The sequence below is a fragment of the Cannabis sativa genome, chromosome 1 (assembly GCF_029168945.1).
Source record: "Cannabis sativa cultivar Pink pepper isolate KNU-18-1 chromosome 1, ASM2916894v1, whole genome shotgun sequence".
NCBI lineage: Eukaryota > Viridiplantae > Streptophyta > Magnoliopsida > Rosales > Cannabaceae > Cannabis > Cannabis sativa.
This window is the reverse complement of record NC_083601.1, coordinates 33151709-33175305: the sequence shown is the minus strand read 5'-3', so window position 1 is coordinate 33175305 and position 23597 is coordinate 33151709. Positions and strand designations below refer to the sequence as shown.

The window sequence follows — 23597 nt, the reverse complement described above, 5'->3', positions numbered from 1 at the left end:
ATAAAATTCTTACACGAAAAAATCATTCTCTACCCGTGAGTCCCTTTCCTTAACTCGCATTCGTACTTCTCGACTTCATCCTTCTTCTCATGAGAGGTGGAGTCTCGTAAACAACTCGGTTTCAAAACAAGAAGCACATACGCAACTTTTTTCATGGTCGAAAAAACAACATCTTCGTCTCCAACGTTTAAAGTGCAAACCCTCAAAACGAAAAGGCTTGTTAATATCGCCAGTAGAACCGTAACATTCATCTAGTAGTCATAGCAGAAAGAACGTCTTAAAATTGTTGAGTAAACTGCTAGCAAAATAAAAGAGGAACGATATTACCGAATGAAGAATTCCGGGGTTGAGTCGCTGACCTAAGTCGCCCTTTAAGACGTTCGCGCATCGCCTGTAGAGTGTGCAAGCAATGAAATTGCCGCCGTCCCTGTGATAAAATGTACCGCCGTTGCACTATATCGGAACCCCACTGCACTGTAGAGCACCGTCGAATACACCCAAAAAATTTGATATCGCAGATGGAATTTTAATTTTATGAAAAACTGTATTTTTCTGATACGAAAAAGAATCGCATTATATAGGCGAATGGATTGAATAAACATAACGGGAAGAATAACGTTTTCTGAAGTGGGGTGAGTTGGTCTTTTGAACGTGTCCCGTTAACTGATACGACTAAGTAATCAGTTTAATTAAACACGTTTCTTAATTAAATTAATAAATAAAAAATAATTATTTTATTAAATAATTTTTCTGTAAAAAATAATATTGTGTCACACCACACCAACCCGGCCCGGCCCGGCCCGGCCCGGCCCGGCCCGACTCGGACGGCGCGCGCGCGTGTGGTGGGTCAAGTGTGTGTGTCCTTACCCATTCGCACAAAACTGGGTACCCCTTGGGGCCCAAACCCAAATGCCAAAGTTGCACTCTTTATACCCTTGTCAATGAGGGTTCATATCCCATGTGGGACTCTTTCCAACTCACACACACTAAGACACTTATATATTTTGTTAAAATATTCACAATATTTCCAACAGATATCCAATTACATACCAGATTATTTATGTAAACTTAAAAACACGAAAATTATAAAAAATCTAATTGATATTGAAATAAAGGAAAATGAAGGAATATCCTAGGAATTTAAGATTATATATTTGTTTGGAAAAACATAATAAGCCAAGCGTACTATTCCTTAAACTAGTTTAAGGTGGAAATTAAATTATCTTTTAGGAAGACCAATTAATTAAATGTATTGGTAAATAAAGATAACCTAAAAAAAATATATTTAACTGTTTTTGTAATATTTTTTATTATATATATAAATAATATTTTAATTTATTAATTTGTGATTGGATTGAATTAATTTTTAATAAAATTTTAATATTAACATTCAATAATCAATAAATGATCCAATCTAATTAAACATCTAACTTTTAAAATATCTATTTAATAATGTGTGTGTGTGTGTTTTTTTTTTTTTTTAAAAAAAAAGGATTGTTACCATGCATTTTTAATAATATTTATTAACTAGCTATGCCCTTTATTAAAATCATAAATATTTGATATCTTCCATTCAAATTTGATTAATATAGAACTTTATTATCATCTTCCATTTATGATATAATAGAATCTCTATCTATCTAAAAATATACATTTGGAACTCAATAAAAATTATATTTTAATTGAATTAATTAACAATAAGTAATTGATGCATATATTAATGCATGCATATGTACGTACAATAATTAACTATCAATGTTTAATTTATGGAAACACAACGTCTAACTCTATACTGCTACAAAAATTTTCTTTATGTCCACAAAAAATGTGGGATATGAAAAAGTTTTAGGAGATTTTATGTCCAACATTAATGAACATTAAAAAAATTTCATGTCCAACACTAGACGTGAAAAGTGAGTGAGGACGTAACAATAGTTAGTGTTATTTCATGTCCAATTTTGCCGGACACCGTATTTTGTACACTTTATTAAAAAATAAATAAATACAAAACATGTTTGAGTATGTTACGCATGTGTACATCTGGCTTGACACAACTAATTTTTTTTTTTTTTTTAAAAAAAGTAAAGTAAAGTAACGGTGCTCTCTCTCTTTCTGAAAACCCTAGAACCCCGACTCTCTCTCTCCTCTCTCTTCTTTTCTTCGTCACTCGATCTCTGTTTCATGTCTTTGTGCTTGATACTGCTAGATCCAGAACAACATCAACCTTCTAAGGACAATTTAATTTGACAACGGTGAAACCCAACCCAAATCTCGAACCAATCGTCGAAGATGACTCGGGAAACGGTAGGTCCTCCCTCTCTCGATCTCATGCGTCTCTCTCCATATCGTTCTCTCTTGTTAAGTTAGTGCTCTTATACTATTTTTTTTTTATTTCAGGTAAAAGAAACGACGCCAAGCCAACAGTGGTGATGATGGAGGCTCCCAGTCGTGTAGGTCACCTGTTCTCTTCGATCCAATCTCATTGTATTTTGTATTGTGATTCAGGTTTTTTTTTGGAATTTTCTTTTGTGAATAGGGTTTGTTTATGGATTTGTGTATTGTAACGTACTAATTTATTTTTATTAAATTTGTTACTAAGTCTGTTTCTCGAGGTGGTGTGTCACTAGAGTCAGAGTTTTTCGGGATGGGTCTTGAGGGTTGGTTGGGTTTCTCGTGTTCAGGTCTTTGAATTATTTATTAATTATTCTTTTTTTTTTAAAAAAATAAATATCCATAATATTGATTTTATATAATTTTGAGAAAAAGTAGTGTTAATGCATATTTTCATTAACAAATAAATAAGTTTTTTTTTGTAATAAATGGACTCAAAAATTAAATAAATAATAATAATAAATGAGAAAAGGATTTTTAACGTGGTTTTGAAGTTAATTTTTCATAATCTACGAGTCCATCTTATTCTATAATTTTATAAATGGTATACAGAGTACAATAAAAGATCGGTATGATTCTCTCTTTTTCTTAAATTGGTCATCTTTTGTTCTCTAAGTTTTGTCCTTATTTATAAGAGTTTTAGAGTGACAATTATTCTCTTTGGATCTTATCCTTATAATCGTTCATGAAACGTAAGCGTTCTTTAGCTTTATCTATAAGTGACATGACTATGCCTTTTTCTTCCCACAATGCAAGTAATCTCCTCAAGATGCTTTATTTTGTAGAGGATTGTAAGGGTCTAAGTATATTTCAAGTAATATTTTTTGCGTTCTTCTATAAATGTTGAGTGAAGCAGAAGCAAGACGCTTGCCACAGTATGACAATTGTGAGATGAGCCATGCTGTACTCACGAGTCTGTCGGTGTATGAGCTGCGAACTCTTTGAATAATTCATTATCTTCCATTTCCAAACAATCATTCTATTATGTATACTGTGTATCCCGAGATGGACCTTCTTTGTTTCACTACAAGAAATGTCACTTTTGCTTGCACATTATTTCGCTACTACGTACGCTGGTAAAAGTAACTTTTATCAGCGCATTTCGCAAATTGTACTGGCAAAAAGGTCAAAGTTTATCAGCGCACATTTACAGTGGCTAAAATCTAACTTTTACCAGCGTATTTATGCCTTTGAAAAAGTTATTTTTGCCAACGCTTTTTATTTAGTGCTGGTAAAAGTTTTAATACCAATATTGATTTGCCAACACATGAAGTAAGTTTCATTTACCAGCGCAATACCAAGTTTTTGCTAGCACAAAAATGTACTGGCAAATGTGACATTTCTTGTAATGTTTGTTGTTCATCTCGCTGGTCTCATCAATCCGTATTTATTATTCATAACTCGCCCTTATCTTTAAAAAGGTGAGTTCGAATATTTCTACTAACTGTACTTTTCGAGGCGAGTTGTTTGGACACATTTAGTGCTTTATAATTTGGGTGTTAGTTTATTTTTCAATTTCTTTACATGTGTCAATACCAAATTATTGCTCAAAATATAGGTATAACAAGTAGTACATAAATTATTGTGTAATTAATTAATAAATAAATAAAATTAAATTTTAGATCATTTAAAAATAAAGATTGCTAGACATGAAAAAAAGTAACAATAATAAATTATTATATTTCACATTGCTGGAATTTTCATGTCCACAGATATAATGTCCAGCGCAAAATGGAGAACTAAAACTAATTATCATCTCATCTTTAATGACATAGAAAAGATTTTTCATAGCATGAAATTTGAATGCATATTTTTATCTTATCAAAATCACTATAGAGAACTGACACATCAATGATATTAATTATATATATATATATGTTTACATTTGAAATTTGAGAAGCAATGTTATGATATATGAAAATAGAAATCCAATGAAATTCAACAATTAATCATATTCTTCTTAAGCTTCAAATTAAGTTACCATAATAATTTTCGATCGTTAATGTGCAAAACACTTGAATAGAGCAAAGTAAATATTTTGTCAAGTTTGGACAAGCTAGGCAAACAAGTGTTTAATTTTGTGTAACGTATGTTTTCTGCATTGTGTGTCCACGTACATAAAGATTCGAATCGATCTATGAATGTTAAAATAATAATTGTTTAATTTACATTTTTGTTTTGTTTAGAAATGTAGTATATATCTAGTCTGTATATTGATACTTATTAACTTTTGGCTATGTGTGGGGGTGCCTTCAATTTGTTTTTATTAATTAATTACGAAAGGCCTAGAAGATAGATGCAATTGCCACGTATAAGTGCCAATAGGCCATTTGTGAGGTGAGGAGGTAGCTAGCTTATCAGTTTTTTAAAGGGCATCGACCACCAGACTTACTACTGTGTCTATAACATGGACAAAAATCAAATGTATATATTTTTATTCATGGAAAAAAGGGGAGCAGGGGGCTACCAGCTTTGGCTCCTCTGCCCTAACCCTGAGACTGTGAGAAGTCTATTTACATTCTTAGACTAACAGAGGATATATATGCCCTCTCTTTGAAAATAAATATTGTCTAACCATTTTCTTTTTATTACATTAATATCCTTATTCTTATTATTTTTTTTTTCACTTTGCAATTTTTTACCTTAATTTGTTTTTTTTTTTGAAGTAATTTTTACCTTTGTTGAATATCATTTGGAATCATACCATTTATAAGTTGATATGATACGTCTAGAACAAATTTGAATTTAATTTTCAGTTTATTAATTAATTAGTTTTACACGTGAAGATAACCCGCAAAAAGAGGCTATAAAAATAAGTATTATAAAAAAATTTCTTCCAGAAACGTGAAAGTTGAGGTGCGGGCTAGTCTCTGAAGTTTAATTTATAACAGATTGCTCAGCCAAAAAATCTATATCTAAACGGTTGCACAATAATTATATATAAGAAACAAAGTTAATAATAATAAAATATAGGAAAATAATAGAGATTTTTTAAAACAGTTGACCATGAGGAATGAAATGGAAACAATGCATTTGATTATAGCTTTTATAATCAAATGTATATTCTAGTTTAGAAATGCTTTTTCATGTTCACGTAGGTTGCTAATTATTAATGTACTTTTTTTTTTAAGGCTTCTCGCCAAATTAAGAGTTAAAATTGCGTACGTTTTGTGAGGCGTTGGAGTTCAATTCAGTCCTCACAACATGAGTATCGATATAAGCATGATACTCCTAATTTAGAGGGATATTTGTCTAAGAATATCCTAAATATTTATAATTATTATATATATGACCAATTATTTTAATAAAAAACGTAGTTGTACTTGTAAAAATATTTTGACGATTTTGTTGCAGTCTTATTTTAATTGACTGTTAAGTGATAATTTAAAAACACTTAACAAAATTATAAGATGAGATACTTTTATAGCAATTTTTTTATGTGAGAAGTTGAAGACTACTTTTTTTTTTCATATACATTAACTAAATTTATTTTTAAATAAAATTTAATTTAAATATACATCTTTTTATAAGTATTGTACATACCTTCACATAACTAAACATAATTTTAAACATAATAGATTTGTGTTCTTTTGAGATAAATGTTTAAGTTTGTGGGAATGTTGGAGCAAAATTTTAGTTAGAGAAGAATGGAGACTATTGTGAAGTGATAAGGGTAAAATTAGTAGAATGATTAAAAAAAGAGGTAAATATAATACATTTTGAAAGAGATGTTAAAAATTAAAGGCATCAATTTAAAAGAGATATGTAGTGTGATTTTCTTTTTTTTTTTTTATTAGGATCATATGAAGAGTCGGTCCTAAGCTTAGGCAGGCTAAGCCTGTGTCCAAAGCCCACCCATTTTAGGAGCCTAAATAAAAAAATATTTTTAGAAAATATACAATTTTTTAATAATTTTTAAAAATACTATTTATTCTTATAATAAGAGTCTAATTTTTTTTATTCTAAGGCAGTTTTCAACTCAGGGCCGACCCCTCATGTATATGTGGTTCAATAATAAGTCATCACGTATTTTTAAGTTGACACGTAAGAACTAAAAATATACAGTTGCAACAAAATTGTAAGATAAGATACTTTTGCTGCAATATTTTTTTATTAGGGTCATATAGAGGGCTCATGAATCTAGGCTAAGGCGAGCTAGACCCGCGCCTAAGGCTCATCCGTTTTAGGGACCTAAATAAAAAAAAAAATATTTTTTAGAAAATATACATATTTTTTAAATAATTTTAAAAATACTATTTATTCTTATAATAAGGGCTCATTTTCTTTAATGCCCATTTCAACTCAAGGTTGGACCCATATGTATAATAATTATGAATATTAAGAAAATATCGCCGCAAATACAATAAAAAAAATTAGAAAAATACGGTGTGTACAGAATTTTTAATATTTTTACGGTTTTTTAAATTTAATTTACATAAAATATAATTTTTTACTTTATTTTTATGTTGTACTCTTATTATTTTATTGTTAATTTTATTATTTCTATATTATTTTTTTGTATTTATATAAAATACTTAAAAAATATAAAAAATTATTTTTTAAAAAAATTAATATTTTAGGTAATTATCCCTTTAACTCTTTAACTAATGATCCTCATCCACGTGGCTTTTTTTTCTTTCCTGAAGCTGCTAATACACGTGCATGATTTTATCTGTACAGTAAAATACCTGTATGGGAAATTTTTTAAAAAATTCCTTTATTTGCTAAGAAAATAATATGAGCAACAAAATGTCAGAAGTGGGATTTGAACCCACGCCCTCTTTCGAAGACCAGAACTTGAGTCTGGCGCCTTAGACCACTCGGCCATCCTGACTCTTTGTTAGTAATATTCCTAAACAATATATAATTTATAACTTGAGTTTGTAAGTATGTCTATCATTTCAACAAGAATGAGGTCAATAGTTGAAATAAAAAAAAAAGATAAAAACTTCCAATTAATATTTTTTATATCATTGTTTGATATTATATTTTTATTACATAAACAACTTTTTTTTTTCATCATTTAAATTGCTTGATTTGAAAAAGATTTTGACCATTTGAAATTTTGTTGGATCTGCTAATTGTTTTTTTTTTTTTTAAGTGTTGGATAATCTGCTTATAAAATTAATTCTCATGAGAATTTATAATGTCTAAAAATTGAGGATGGAACATGCTTGGCCATTATTTATGGTCATTTTTTTTAGTGGAGTTGATGTGTCAATATCTTTTTAAGAAATAAAATTTAGTTTATTTGGTTTGATTGTTTGTGTTCTATTAGATCCCTAGTTAAAGTTTTCCCTAAGATTTTTTTTTTCAGTAAAAATATGATTTGTTATTTAATTTCTTTTTTATTTTTATACTTTAAAAAAGTTTTTTTTGGTTGTATTTTTTAACAGAATTTTACATAAAAATCTCTATAGAAACTAATAAGCAACCTAAATGGCAATAAAAAAAAAATTATTGCAAGCAAACATGCATTAGCTTCACTAATAAGAGGATCTAAAAAGGAAATCTTTTTACAATAACCCACACAGCTGAACCCAAATGATCACGAATCACAACTACCATACACATAGTCTCCCTCCCTCCCATTTCTTATATCATAGTTAATCTTAATCCAGTCAATTGTTGGGGACTAAGGAGACACAACATGGGATATAGGGGAAAGGAGGATAAATAAGGTGTATTCTGCATAACAATTGTAATAGAGTTAATATAATACTTTATGCCAAACAAATTATTAGTGTAGATTGTTGGAAACAAGCCAAGTTTCAATCTGTATTCATATACACGCACACACACAGGAACTCCAATAGAACATGCACGAAAGTATCTCACAGAACCAAGCACAACCATACAAAACAGAGTTGAATGAATTACTCTATTATTGATTAATCTGTTGGTGTTACAAGATGAGAAAAGTGTTCTTTTCTATGTATTACAAATGATCAAAAGCTAATGCTATTTATAGAAGACTTAAGAGCTAAAATGCTAAAAGGCTACCAACTGTCATAACTGTCAAGAAGGCAGTTATGACAGCTGGATATACAACCGAGAAACTAGGAACAAGAATACCTAACTAACTGATCCACATATTAGGACATAACATCTAACAATTCTCCACCTTGAACTAATATGGGGGAACAGATAGTAGGCTAAGATTCAGAAATCTTTAGGATGTCAAGACAATGTTCGAACTTTGTTGTAGGTAAAGACTTGGTGAGCATGTCTGCTTCATTATCTTCTGTGCTGACTTTGGTAATTTGAACTTTGCCAGTAGACAGAACATCTCGAATGAAGTGAAGTCTTACATCAATGTGCTTTGTTCTCTCATGAAAGACTTGGTTCTTACTGAGATGCAAAGCACTTTGACTATCACAATGAATGATGACAGTATGTTGATCGATTCCTAGTTCCCTTGTTATTCCCTTTAGCCACAGAGCTTCTTTGACAGCTTCTGTACAGGCTATATATTCTGCTTCTGTAGTGGAAAGAGCCACAACAGCTTGGAGATTGGATTTCCAACTTATTGTACATTGATTCAGCAGAAATACATAGCCCGATTGAGACCTCCTAGTGTCAAGATCACCAGCGTAGTCTGAATCCACATATCCAACTACATTTGAGGTAGTTGAACATGCCCCATAAATGAGACCAACCTCAGATGTTTTCTTTAGATACCTAAGTATCCATTTGGTAGCTTTCCAATGTTCTACACCAGGTTGTCCCATGAATTTGCTCACCCTACTCACTGCATAACTAAGATCTGGCCTTGTACAGATCATAAGGTACATTAAACTTCCTACAATGCTAGTATAAGGTACCTTTTTCATGTAGTTGATATCTTCTTCATTGGTTGGAGCCTGAGAAGAAGATAACTTGAACAGCTGAGTAGAAGGTGTGCAAACAGGTTTCACATCATTGAAACCAAATTTAGATAGAATTTTAAAGATGTAGCCACTTTGAGAGAGCTTTAAGCTTCTCAATTTTCTGTTTCTTGTAATCTCAATCCCTAAAATTCTCTTAGCTGAGCCAAGGTCTTTCATTTCGAATTCCTTGCTCAAAAGTTTCTTAACTTTGTTTATCTCTTCCATATGTTTTCCAGCAACTAACATATCATCTACATATAAGAGGAGATAAACGATGCAGCTTGAGTGTCTAACATACACACAGGTATCATAGGCACTTCTCTTGAAACCAATTCTTAGCACATATTCATCGAATCTTTTGTACCATTGCCTAGGGGACTGTTTTAGGCCATATAATGATCTTTTCAATAAACAAACATGATCTTCCTTTCCCTCTTCTTCAAAACCTTTTGGCTGTCTCATGTAGATTTCTTCTTCTAAATCTCCATGAAGAAAAGCTGTTTTTACATCAAGTTGTTCCAACTCAAGATTCTCTGTAGCAACAATACTTAAGAGAAGCCTGATTGAGGTGTGTTTCACAACAGGGGAAAAAACTTCATTGTAATCAATTCCCTCCCTCTGTGTGAAACCCCTAGCTACAAGTCTTGCCTTGAATCTTGCTTCCTCGATTCCAGGTATGCCTTCTTTGTACTTGTATACCCATTTACAACTTATCACCTTACACCCTACTGGTTTCTTAACAACTACCCAAGTGCCATTCTTCCTTAATGATACCATTTCTTGCTGCATTGCTGAATTCCATTCCAGCTTGTAAATGGACACCATAGCTTCTTCATAGGAGCCAGGTTCCTCACCATCAAGTTCAGAGATATTAAGAGCATAGAAAATCAGATCAGCATACCCAAACCTGCTTGGTGGTCTGATATTTCTTCTCTCTCTATCTCGAGTCAACTGATAATTCTGATGCCCATCATCATTTCCAAGTTCTTCATCAATTTGCTCTTCAAGTTCTTGTTCAACTTCCTGTTCAACAGTATCATCTGTTATCTGAATTTTCCCAGTTTGCTCCACCTCAATTTGAACTTTCTCCTTGAAATTCTCATTTGCAGTGTGTGAATTCTTTGCCAGATCCTTGTACATGGTGTTTTCATCAAACACAACATCCCTACTGATGAAATTTCTTTGATGATTGCCTTCCTCTATGCTCCACATCTTATATCCTTTCACCCCTTCAGGATATCCTAGAAAAATACATTTTCTAGCTCTAGGATCGAGTTTCCCCTGTTTGATGTGTGCATAGGCCACACAGCCAAAAATCTTCAAGTGTTCATAACTGGTAACATGGCCACACCACATTTCAGTTGGAGTTTTGAAATTGATTGCAGATGAAGGACACCTATTGATTAAGTAGCATGCTGTGACAGCAGCCTCAGCCCAAAAATTCTTAGGCAAACCAGAGTATATCAGCATGCACCTAACCCTTTCAAGAATAGTTCTATTCATTCTCTCAAAGAAGGCCATTTCTTGAGGATTTCTTGCGGCTTGTTAAGTGCCTTCCAATGCCAAACTTCCTGCAATAATCATTAAACAAATCTGCACAAAACTCCAGACCATTATCAGTTCTAAGCTTCTTAATTTTTCTACCAGTTTGAGTCTCAAGCATGACTCTAAGTTCCTTGAACTTGCTAAAGGCATCATTTTTATTTTTCAGAATACTAATCCACACATATCTGGTATAGTCATCTATAATAGTTAGAAAATACCTTGCTCCACCTCTTGAGATAGTCCTTGAAGGTCCCCACAGATCTGAATGAAGATAGTCCAGTTTGTTGCTTGAAACATGCTTTCCTGTCCCAAACTTGACCTTTGTTGATTTTCCAAGCACACATTGTTCACACAAATCCATGTGAGTGATCTGATCCTTCCCAAATACCCCTTTCTTACTCAGATATTTCAATCCACCAAGGCTGATATGACCAAGCCTTCTGTGCCAAACCATGGTTGGTCGATTGTTATCTGAGGTGGTGGCATTGACATGGTTCTTTGCTGAAGATCCATTCAATATGTAGATACCATTCCTACTTATTCCAGTCATGACTGTCATAGATCCTTTGATTACCTTTAATGTCCCATTTTCAACCTTGACTGAGCAACCATCTTGATCCATCATAGCAACTGAAATCAAATTCCTTTTGATGTCTGGAACATGTCGAACTTGCTTTAATTCAGTAACATTTCCCCCTTCTAGATTTAGCATGACAGTACCAATTCCCAAGACTGGGCAAGATCGATTATCTCCAAGTTTTACAGTACCAGTTTTGACTGTGGCATAGCTCGAAAACTGGTTTCTGTCTGGACAAATATGGAAAGAACATCCTGAATCGATTATCCAGGCACCATCTGAACCATTCTTGGAAATTGTCAAGACACTAGCACTGTCATATCCATCAGTACCTTCTCCATCCGAAACTACATCAGCATCACCATCTTTATTGGAGTTGTAGTTCTTTAGGACAGGGCAATCTTTCCTTAGATGAGTAGTTTTGTTACATACAAAGCATCTCTTCTTGAACTTTGAATTATGGTTGCCTTTACTCGAATTGTTCTGACCCTTACTTTCCTTCTTTGGAGTTTTACGTCTAATCAACAACCAATCTCCAGCACCTTCTTCTTGCTATTCTGTTCTTCTCTTTAATTCCTTTGACATTAATGCATTTTGAACTTCCTCTAATGTCATGGAATCCTTACCATACATCATGGTATCCACAAAATGTTCATAACTTTGTGTGGGAAGACAATTCAGCACAATGATTGCTTGATCTTCATCCGCGATTGTGATTCCTATATTCTCCAAATCGAGTATCACCTTATTGAAATCATCAAGATGATCTTCAATGTTCTTTCCTGCTGCCATCTTGAATGAATACAACTTCTGCTTCAAGAACAACCTGTTGGCCAATGATTTTGTCATGTATAAACTCTCGAGTGTGCAGCTTGCAAACCTTGTTGAACAAGCAGAGCCCTCATCTTAACACGCCATATCCCAAAATCATTTTTCCCAGTAAATTTCTCGATGTCGAACTTGGTGTTTCCCATTGCTTCTTGGATCGATCTTCAAGAATCTTGATCTTCAAGTTCTTGATCTCCAAGCTCTGATACCACCTGTTGGAAACAAGCCAAGTTTCAATCTGTATTCATATACACGCACACACACAGGAACTCCAATAGAACATGCACGAAAGTATCTCACAGAACCAAGCACAACCATACAAAACAGAGTTGAATGAATTACTCTATTATTGATTAATCTGTTGGTGTTACAAGATGAGAAAAGTGTTCTTTTCTATGTATTACAAATGATCAAAAGCTAATGCTATTTATAGAAGACTTAAGAGCTAAAATGCTAAAAGGCTACCAACTGTCATAACTGTCAAGAAGGCAGTTATGACAGCTGGATATTTAACCGAGAAACTAGGAATAAGAATACCTAACTAACTGATCCACATATTAGGACATAACATCTAACATAGATTATTATTATGAGCTCTCCAAATCATATCAACCAAGAATGGATATATGCACAAAAAAATCTTAGTAACATTGATTCCTCTCGAATTAAGACCTACAGAAACTTAACCCAATCCTACATCCTTACTCTATAATCATGCATTGAAATGAGACCCCACGGGGACAAGCCCCAAAGATAGTAAACCAAATTACAATGAAGAAATAAGTACTCCATGACTCCTCATCTCCGCCACGAATAGGGGAAGTAGTATCTTCAATAGTTATGTGCTGCCTAAGAAGCTTGCAAATGGAGAGAGCATTAGTGAATATATACTCCACCTCATCATTTTATGGCCGTTCAAAAATTTTGCTGTTCCACAACCTTTCTAATAGGAAGGAGAAACCTTATACTGGAGTAGGGGCGGCCCAAGCATTGTGCAACTTGGGCCATTGCACAAGGCTCCCATTTTTTTAAGGACCATTTTTTTTTCTTATTATATATACATAAATAAAAAATTTAGAATTGAAAATTTATGAACGAATCTTAAAAAAAAAAAAAACTAGTAATAGAATTGTTGTTTTAATTTACACGGTTTTTTAAAGAGCTCAATTTTAAAATTTTGCACAAAGCCCCCAAAATGCTTGGGCCGACCCTGTATTGGAGGCTCGGTTTAATGCTAGGATCATTTAAGCAGATTTGGTAGAGAAATGGCTATTAGCTTTCTTAGTCCAAACCCAATGGTCCTTATACTGCCCACTAGGTCCAATTTATCCAATTTAAAGATTGAAGTTTTTGTTGTTAACCCAAATTTTAAGGTATTCGATAGTGTTGTAGGAAGGTATAGATAGAGTTTCCCAATCAGATGTCAGCAATAATAGAAATCTTTTATAAGTAATATAGCATGCAATTAAGTAAACAATTCCTTAAACATGTACTCATAAACCATAAGCATTATTAGTTTTACACGTAAATTTTCCAGCTTATTATGACCATTAGCCATCATCTGCTGTTCTCTATGAAAAAAGAATAGAATCCTTCTATATATAATGTTGTTACTATACAGAAATCCACTTAAAGCTTATATTTCCTTGAAATGGAAAAATTAATTCTGAAAACACACAATAAATATAAACTATATATAGTATTTTTATGTTGGTATATATGCAATTGAACTGGTTCCCATTTGTCATCTCCTCTGGAAGTTGAAAGCTTTTATTGCAAAGGCAAAAATCAATGCAAAGAACGCACAGAAACCAACCACCATAATACCTGCCACGCCCAAGTAATCGTGTCTGAAACCAAACACTTCTTTGAGTAATGTTTTTATAGCTACCTCGTGAACTCCATCTGATAGTTTAACAAGCCCATTATCATCTCCATATTGCGAAGCGAGCAGCCCATAAAGACTCCAGGCTACAGGGTTCGCCCAGTAGTACCATCTCCACCATACGGGAATTCTCTGAAGAAGTAAAACAAGTCATTGCAGTTTATAAATATATTGTACCTTCTGAAAAGGAAATGGGCATATATAACATGTTTTGCATATGTAATATTTTTTTATAAAACCCACACATTTTGTTGTGATTTGTTTAAAGAGTCAGTATAGATGGTTTTATTAGATTTGTTTTATTGTAAGAATCAAGATATGGCATGCTTGGTTAGTTTGTGTGTGGCTCATCTCATGTATACTTTGAACTAGATTGTCCTGTAATGATTCGGCATAAAAAATGTGTTTTACAAAAGAGCCAGAAGTTATAAGCAGGACTATTTACCTTGTGAGGAATCATAAAGCCGCTGAAAAGATTCCACAGCATATAAAATGGAGCAGCAATGATGGCAGCAACATTGTGGTTTGGCGTGATAGCAGTAGTCATCATTCCATAAAATGTAAAGTACAGCATCGTAAAATACATGAAGAATATGTACCAGATAAATTTCAAGAAAGTCCAGTCAAACTGAGCCATGGAGTAGAAAACTGTGCTATAGATCATTGATTGTGCAAATACGTAGGGGAACTCAATTGCAACCTGCACATATTCATTAGTTAAATGTACATGATTAGCTTACAGTTCGGACCACCATGGTAATCAGTAATCACTAAAAGAAGGATATTTTTATCAGAAAAACCTGAGCCATTGCAAATGGTAAAGCCGAGTACATCCCTGCAGCCCTTTCTCTGTAAGAGACGAATCTTTCAACAGAAACAACAGGTTGAACTGCAGTGGCATTAGTAATTCCAACAAATAGGATAGCTGCATACATGGATCCCATGGCATTAAATATATCCTGCTGGGTCTCCCTGTAAGGAAACATGACAGTTTAGAGAACTCCTAGAAGACACAAATAGACAGCAAGATTAATTAAACATTGGTTTAGATTAAGTTATTGGTACTAATGATGTACAACTTTGGCATTGGTCTAGTTTGCTGCAATTGCTTCAAGGATAATGGTTTTCATTTGAATATGACCATTTTTTGTTAATGCGTGACACTCAGAAAGAGGACACTACATAGTACTCACCCCTACTAGTCATAAACACTACTTGATCTCGGCCATAAATAGCATTATGCTTCAGAGAATGTCAATTAAGTACATTAAGAACTTATAGCAGGGCAGTGAAACTATCAAATGATTAAGAAAGTGAAAAAAAGAAAACCTTCTAGCACCAAATTTCCAGCATATTGTCCCAAACATCAATGAGATGATGACAGTGTAAAAGAAACGAACAGCAGTATATTGGGGGTTTCTCCAATACGACAAGTTTTGCTTCCAAAGACAAGTGACAAATTGTTCAAAACTTGATTGCGAATACTTGGTTGGGAAGTTTAGTTCTTTTGCATTAGAACTAGGCCTGCTTAGGTTTTCAACCAAATCTCTGTTACGTCTGGAACAGGAAAAGAGCAGAGTCAGATGAAGAAACAGAACGGAATATAAATCTAAAAGATAACTCCATGGAAAACAGCCATACTGAAATAAACTTGATCGTCGGTAAATTTCTGCAAAGTCTACTTCCAAACGGCTTTCTTCAGCTGAAGAAGTAACATCAAGCATCCATGTAGCAGGATTATATCCAGGCCTAATCGGTGTCACCCCTTCAATTGCCTAGAGAAAGAGATTTTACGAGGTTGAGTTTTACATTTAAAGACATTAACTGTTACATAAAATATAATTCTTTAATTACTGACCTCAAAATACTTGATGAGCTCACATGACCTTGGACCAAGAGGACCAGCATATATGAGCTCTCCTCCGCGCTTCATAAACAAAAGCTGTAAAGAGAGATGAGATTTGGAACTCAGTACAAGTTGAAGTGTTTAGTGCACTTGACAATTACAATAAGGGAGGGGATAAGGACAACCAACAATAGATGCAGGAAATCATTGGAAAGCATAATGCACAGGTAGAATAAACAGCAGGGTGATGAGTGTTATAGTAAAATACTTTAATTTGGAGTGAACATGCTCAAAACTAGGATACAATACCTCATCAAAAGATTCAAATATGTCTATGCTAGGCTGATGGATTGTGCAAACTATTGTGCGACCAGTGTTAACAATATTCCTCACTGTTCTCATCACAATGGCTGCTGATCTTGCATCTAACCCTGATGTGGGCTCATCCATAAATACGATTGAAGGGTTGGTAACTAGCTCTACTGCTATTGTTAGCCTTTTTCTTTGTTCAGTTGACAAGCCATCTACCCCAGGTAGACCAACCAATGCCCCACTCAGCGAAGAGAGTTCCACAAGTTCCATCACTTCATCCACAAAAGCCTGAAAAATATATCACCTTAAAAGTTATTCCCGTGCTAAGATTGACAAAAAGTGAAAAACAATACAAATACCTTCTGTGTCTCCAAGTCAACATCCGATGGCAGCCGAAGCCAAGCAGAGAATAATAGTGATTCCATAATGGTCAAGCAAGGAGAATGAATGTCACTCTGCTCACAGTAACCTGATACTCTTGCAAATGTTTCTTGCCTTTTGGGATAACCAGATATATATATGTCCCCTTCTACAATCCCGCCAGTTTTTCTACCAGCTAGGACATCCATGAGTGTGGTTTTTCCAGCGCCACTCACCCCAACTAAGGCAGTAAGAATCCCTGGCCTAAATGCCCCAGTAACATTAACCAACAGTTGCAATCTGTCTTCTACAACTCCTTGTTGCTTCAGTTCCTGCATTGAAACTTGAATCAGATAAACATATATGATAAAAAAGTTTCTCAAAGTAAATGACACCAATAAATGGAGTAATAACTCACCAAAGGGACATCGACATAATAATTGATATTACTGAAAGCCATGGAAAGTGGTTGAAATGGTAGAACCATGCCTCTTTGCTTAAAATGTTTACCTGCAATGAAGTTTAGGGGAACTGAATTTAGGAATTTGTCTTGAGATATCATATTAGAAAGACCAATGTAAGAATAGCATTAACAATGGCATGTCATTTACGAACCATTCAAAGACCCCGAGTGCTCCAAGTAGTGTCTAAGCTCAATAACAACAGGTTCTCCTTTTCTTCTTTTCTCTCTTTCTCGTAACTCTTGCTTAGAGACTACAGCCTGTTGCCTTCCCAAAGCTGTATATATAATAAAAAGTGCAAAATCAGCTTTAATTCCTTTTAATAATCTTGTTTGTTTGAATGTACTATAGGAATCAGCATTTTGTCCAATTTTAACTGAATGAGATTGCTTACGGTTAAGGTAAGAAAGGAAGAATGTGAACATCAAATTGAAGAGGAGTGTATAGCCAAGCAAAGCACCAACACCAATCCAATACCAGTAGCTCTCAGAAAACAAACTGCGAGCTTTTAGCAATGCCTCTCCTAATGTAGAAGAGCTGGTAGCATTTCCAACTACCTACATATATATGGGAACAAAGAGCCATAATTAAGTTAGGACTATGTGGAAAATGCAACTAGTGCCTCCATATATACACATATTACTTTAAAGAAATGAAGAATGAGTAACTAATTGCTTGTGTTACTAAGTTTACTTTCAAAAATGTATGAACAATATCATTTCAAATTTTACCTTATCCCAGGAATGTCCAAGGAATTCATTCACAGAAGCTGCATTTTGTGCATACATCAAAGGAGAAAACCAGAAACCCCATATCCACCAACTTGGAACACGATCTGTGTCCAGAAATTAAATCAATTCATGAACATCAAGAAAAGTTATAGAGATCGAGGCTCTGTCCCCTGAATTTATTTAGTTTTATTACCTCTTGAGATGATGTACCCTCCAAGTGCCATCACAACTAGCATTGCAAAAGATCCAAATGTGTTAGCAACTATCATATTTCGGCCCAAGGATCCCATAAGACGAAAGAGAGCTATCGACATTTGGTGCAGAGAGAAATACAACAAAAACTGCTTAAGAAATCTGCATATGAAAATTACAATAACAAACTCCATTGTAACTCAATCACTCATAATGATAAAAGTAATAACAGAAGAGAGTAGAAGATTATACCTAGTGACTGCTGGATCATATCCAATCACATAATATGTGACGGCAACCCAAAACCCAGACTCCATAAGTGACGTTGGGATACTCAGAATCCAAGAAGGGAGTGTGTAGACCCAGCTTGGGTAGAACCGCAAGTCCCTATGCTTGTAAAGAACTGGAAGCTTGGCCACCAACATTGATACCTCTGTAAAGCCATTGAAAAGAATAATAACCATTGAAAAGTATAGTGCCCCAAGATATAAGCCCCCATCATCGATTGTATCGTGGTGCAATGTCGTTCGAAAGAAGACACTCATCGTTATCAGAGCAACGAAAAGTAGCTGGAGTACAACAAATGGTACTTATAAACCAGAGTCGAATAGCATGATACTTCCAAAGAAAGAAATAAACAAATATGAGGTAAGTGAGAGAAACAATACCTGAATAAATTTGAAGACATATATAAATGAATTACGCTTCATCAACAGCTTCTGCCAGTTATAACTTGTCTTAAGAAGCTCAAGTCTTGGCATACCATAACGAGAGGTTGACAAGGCTGCTGGGTGGTTATAGCGTCTATCAAAAGGAAGGGCTAGTTCTGAAGCAAGATTTTTGCCAGTGTGAAATGAACGAAAAGCATCAGCGAATTTTTTCACTGGTATATAACGGTAAGGGAGGTCGAAATTCGACCAGTACTGTTCTTGGTCCTTCTTTGATATCACCTGCATGGGGAAATTTTGAGTAAAGAAATCCAAATATATATATATAGAGAGAGAGAGAGAGAGAGAGAGAGAGAGAGAGAGAGAGAGAGAGAGAGAGCAACACTTACTTCTTGCAGAAAATCTGCTACATTCTTTCTATCAGGACAGCTAAATCCCATAGATGCGAAGAAATCAAGAGCAGCTTCACGAGGACCCTGATATACAATCTGGCCTTCACACAAGAGAATGACATCATCAAACAACTCGAAGGTTTCAGGAGCAGGTTGAAGAAGAGAAATAACAGTTGTCCCATCAAGTGCGCGGGTGGAATGCCTAAGATATTTGATGATTTGATAAGTAGTTGAACTATCAAGCCCGTTTGATATTTCATCCATGAAAAGGACTCTCGCTGGACCTACAAGCAATTCACCTGCAGAACAAGTACGCTCTGTTAGTATTGAACTTTCACATACCATTAATACTTAACATTACAAAAAAATTGACATTCAATAATTCTGTTTATAATGAAAGTAGCTAAAATTGATGCCAATTCCAAAGTTATTTGAATCAGGTTTGGCTGTCCAGCAACAGTAATAAATTGCAGAACATATATAAAAACACTGTAGAAATTGTACCTGTAGTAAGTCGCTTCTTTTGGCCACCTGAGATTCCCTTAAGCATTTCATCTCCTACTAATGTGTCAGCACATATGTCCAACCCTAAAATCTTTGTCAGATATATATTAGTACTCTTGGTTAACCTTACAAAAGAACTTAGACTGTAGACATTAGACAACCCACATTTCAACGTGTAGTATATTGCTATTTGTTTACAAATTACAAACATCAAGCAACATGTTTGAGCCGCTAAAAATAAGCAGAATATATTTGTATGTCGAGTATCACTTTTGACTTTCTAGAGCAGTTCACGAAAAAGAAATCACTTAACAAATTACACATTTTTTTCAGAAAAGAAACAGTAACGAGTATTATTAAACTAAACACAGTATGAATCATAATCTGAATAACGATGCTTATTGAAACAGAAGGGAAACATTGAAAATTTAATTGAGACTGTGCTGTTTCCTAATTTCTATAAAAGAACTAGATTCGAAATAGGCAAAACTTTTACGCTCAAGAGATTTTGCCCAAAATTCTTTATACAGGTACAGTTTTTTCTTTTTTTTCTTTTTTGCGAATAGATTAGATTTAAGAGTTCAATTAAAATTTAAGAGTTCATCAAAAACGCCTGCAGCAGTCGTTAGTATGAGTATTTAATTTCATAAAAATTATACGGAGGCTTTCCCGTTTCTTTTCCAAAATTGGGGTACAATCAAACAATCTTGGATGATCTTTTCGGTACTCCTACACAAATTAACGAATTAATAGAAAATTGTGTTCAATTTAGCGTCTTTCTTGTTGAAGCTTCCATAACATCCGCTGGTTCCAAAGTCTCTCTTTGTTCCGGACAACATTCCGTCAAAAAGAGATACCATGGCCAACGACGCTACGCATAAAATTTTACAAGTTGGAAGAAGATTGCTCTTTTCATGTATGATATGAAGTTTTTGACTCATTTTTTTTTTTAATTGATTCATTAATTATATAGCATTTACTGAATTTACTAAAATTGCCGAAAGATCAATAGCAGTAATATTACATTTGGAAAAGATGATGTCATGATTTTTTTTTTAAGAAATATTTACTTTCATTATGACTTGTTTTAAAAATTATGTCCATTTGTTTAATAATACTAAAATTTTTGATAAGACATGTTTGATAATGCTAGGTGGTAATTTTTTCATCTAAAGCTTATTAATTAAGACATTTGCTGACTTCACTACTTTCCTTTATAAATTGCACCGCTTTTCCACGTGAAAAAAGCTTCTAAACAAGATTCAGTCCACAAGAATTTGGACGCTTATTGTGAGAAGTTTTGTCTTAGAAGCTTAAGAGAGATTGAAAAAATCCAGCAATTGGTGGTTAGGAATTGAACGACAAAAGCAACAATGGTAATCTACAACGTAAAATATAAGAATAAAATATAATTGAAGATATGATGTTCGCAACGTTATATGGCTCGGAAAGGCTGGTAGGTTTTTAGGTAAGAATATTGATTTTTGCTAGCTAACTGCGAGTAACTGTCTTGTTAATTATTATTATTATTATCAATAATATTAATATTATAAAAGATAATAACCAGAGCATAGAGAGAATACCTTCATGATATACTCCACCACAAGACCTGTCTCCTGGCCCCCAAGAGCTAACGACTGGAGTGAAAGAAATAACGTCACTATAAACACAACTGTCAAAGAAAACGCATCTAATAATAAGTTAGTTCAAATTCAAAAAGTACCTTCATGAATAAATCAAGATCTTCATCAGGTTTTATTCCTGCAACCTTTTCCCTTCTTGCAAGTTCCAATAACATATCTGTACGTAACAAAGTATTAGTAATCGTTATATGAATCAAAGTTAACACCAAGTCATAAATCATATATTTCCAAGAATCGTTCTTTACTTAGTAACTTACCATATTTAAATCCAACACCTTGACAACGCCCTGCTAACTCAAGAGTTTCCCTGACTGTCATCTCCGCTACATGCCAATCCTGTTGGCTTACATACGCAGATGTCCTTTGAGGAACAAACTCATGAAAATCATGCCCGTTATATGTAATGCTTCCTGACATCTTCAAAAACACAAAAAGCAATAGAAAGAAATGAAATAAAGAAAAGCCAGCAAAAAAGCATTATAATAATGCACAAATGTAACCCAAGTACCTGCAAACCTGGTCCAAGACGCCCAGCAAGAGCAAGCATAAGCGACGTCTTTCCAGAACTTGGAGGACCCAAAAGCAGGGTCAATCTAGAATTAGAAGAAGAGTTAGCCACACAAAATCAATGGAGTGACTTTAAATGAAATTCAAAAATTACCTTGAAGGTCTTATGATCCCATTTATGTTGTCTAAGATGGTCAATTTGCTCCTTTGTCCTCTGTATATCCGGAGTTGTCTTAACAAACTCTGTATGGTATTCACACAATGTAATGAAGAGTTCATCAAAATCTTCATAGAAATTGCAATAAATTGAAATTTTGAGCAAGAATTGAAGGAAATAATTCAACCTCCGCCATATTTGATACGAAGTTGGGAATGGTTGGAAGCGCTCTGCTTCCCACGTGGACAAATGATTCGACCTTCAAATTCTGATATCGAACCTCAACCTTGGGAAACTCTAAATCTACTCTGCAAAGCCACCATTTTCAGAACAAAATTATAAATAAGAGAGGAATTACTACTCAATTGATGATAAAAACACTCATATGCTACCATTAGACTTGAGCTAAGCATACTAACAAGTCAAATCTGAATAAGTGGCTAAACCTCGTATAATCAAAATTTTCCTTTTAAAAATAATTTTCTCAGCAGCCAAACAGAGTCACTTAAAAAATGTTCAGCTCAAACTTACGCATCAAATCTTCTTCTCATTCGATCAAAAAAACGGCCAGGATCATCTTCAACGGCATTGACCAACCGTTCCAAAAGAAGCTTCTGCTCCGGAGACTCAAGCTCGCTGACGTCGACCTCCTTGGTATCTCCAACGACGTCCTTAAAAATTCCACGCCGGACACGCTTGTATGTCGGAAGCCTCTCCAGCGCCGCCCATCGGAGCGCCTCCTCGTCTTCCCCATTCTCTCTGAACGATGACGATCGCGCGAAAACGTTCTCCGCCGAGTTCCACATCTCGGAAAAAAGCCACCACTATATCCCCGCAAAAGCTTCAAAATTCTCTGCCAAGAGATAATGCAGAGAGAAAAAGGTAGGGCTTCAATGCGAGCCTGGCATTTTTGGTAAGATAGTTCTGTGAGGCTCAGCTACTACTATTTCTAGTCCATAATTTGCCAACAAGGTGGTTGAGCTTTGCATTAATGGCGTACTCTCTCTCTCTCTCTTTCACTCTCTTTCTCTCTCTAAGAGTGTCTGTGTTTACTTTCTCTCTCTAAAATCTGTATCATATCATGCCATGCGTTAAAGTTAGTATTACAAATTGCACATTCAGAAATGAGAGAAGGAGCTCATTTAATGGCCGCGGGAAAGGAAACGAGATAGACACAGTAAAACACACTCGCGCGCGTGTTTAAGATTGTACGGTGCCAATGGGTATCTACCACGTAAAATCCTGCCATGTTTTTATTATTTTTTAAGCTAATTAATATTTGTGTTTATTGAGTAATTAATTGTTATTTTTTTTTTCAAATTATTAATAAGATTATTAAATTTAAAGAATTTTTTCAAATTTTATTCCATTCTACTAATGTAATAATTACCAATGTACTAAATTATGTCCCTCTATTTTGTTATGTATCAAATTATATTTTTTGAATTTTAATATGTACAAATTGTGTCTCCTAAATTTTTATCCGTGGCAAATGTCTATTAGTAAAATTATATAGAAGTTCTTGAATTTAACAATCTCAATAATTCGAAAAAAAAAAAATTCAACAATATAAATAGTCTAAAAAAACACGATTTGATACATGTCAAAAATTCATGAGCAAAAATCCTAATAAACTTCTTTTTTTTCACCTCTAATTTCTCTCCAAACTAAAATATATTTGCTTAATTTACATAAAAAAAAAAAAAAAAAAAAACAGATCACCTGCCTA

At 34.0% G+C, this 23597-nt stretch overlaps 1 protein-coding gene and 1 non-coding gene across 2 annotated transcripts; both read right to left on the bottom strand.

Moving 5' to 3' along the window:
* Positions 1-7141: 7141 nt before the first annotated feature.
* Positions 7142-7225, bottom strand: TRNAL-CAA (transfer RNA leucine (anticodon CAA)). The gene has a single exon. It is a non-coding gene; the product is annotated as a tRNA-Leu (tRNA).
* Positions 7226-13675: 6450 nt separating this feature from the next.
* Positions 13676-22982, bottom strand: LOC115706178 (ABC transporter G family member 32). Its single transcript, XM_030633730.2, has 24 exons — positions 22400-22982; positions 22056-22176; positions 21866-21954; positions 21713-21797; positions 21462-21621; positions 21285-21361; positions 21145-21198; positions 19562-19652; positions 19055-19356; positions 18666-18947; positions 18250-18566; positions 17999-18159; positions 17806-17909; positions 17469-17631; positions 17229-17351; positions 17032-17123; positions 16613-16945; positions 16251-16541; positions 15954-16037; positions 15737-15870; positions 15425-15652; positions 14896-15067; positions 14541-14795; positions 13676-14227 (listed from the first exon to the last, which is right to left on the bottom strand). Exons 1-24 carry the CDS (start codon positions 22672-22674, stop codon positions 13955-13957), a joined length of 4266 nt encoding a protein of 1421 aa, XP_030489590.2. The 5' UTR covers positions 22675-22982; the 3' UTR covers positions 13676-13954.
* Between the last annotated feature and the right edge of the window lie 615 nt (positions 22983-23597).

Coding starts and splice junctions, on each gene's coding strand:
- LOC115706178 (XM_030633730.2), bottom strand. CDS start 22,674: ATGTGGAACTCGGCGGAGAACGTTTTCGCGCGATCGTCATCGTTCAGA. Junction 17,352..17,468: donor CTTCCTTTCTTACCTTAACC/GTAAGCAATCTC, acceptor TTATATATACAG/CTTTGGGAAGGCAACAGGCT. Junction 14,228..14,540: donor GCTTTATGATTCCTCACAAG/GTAAATAGTCCT, acceptor TTACTTCTTCAG/AGAATTCCCGTATGGTGGAG.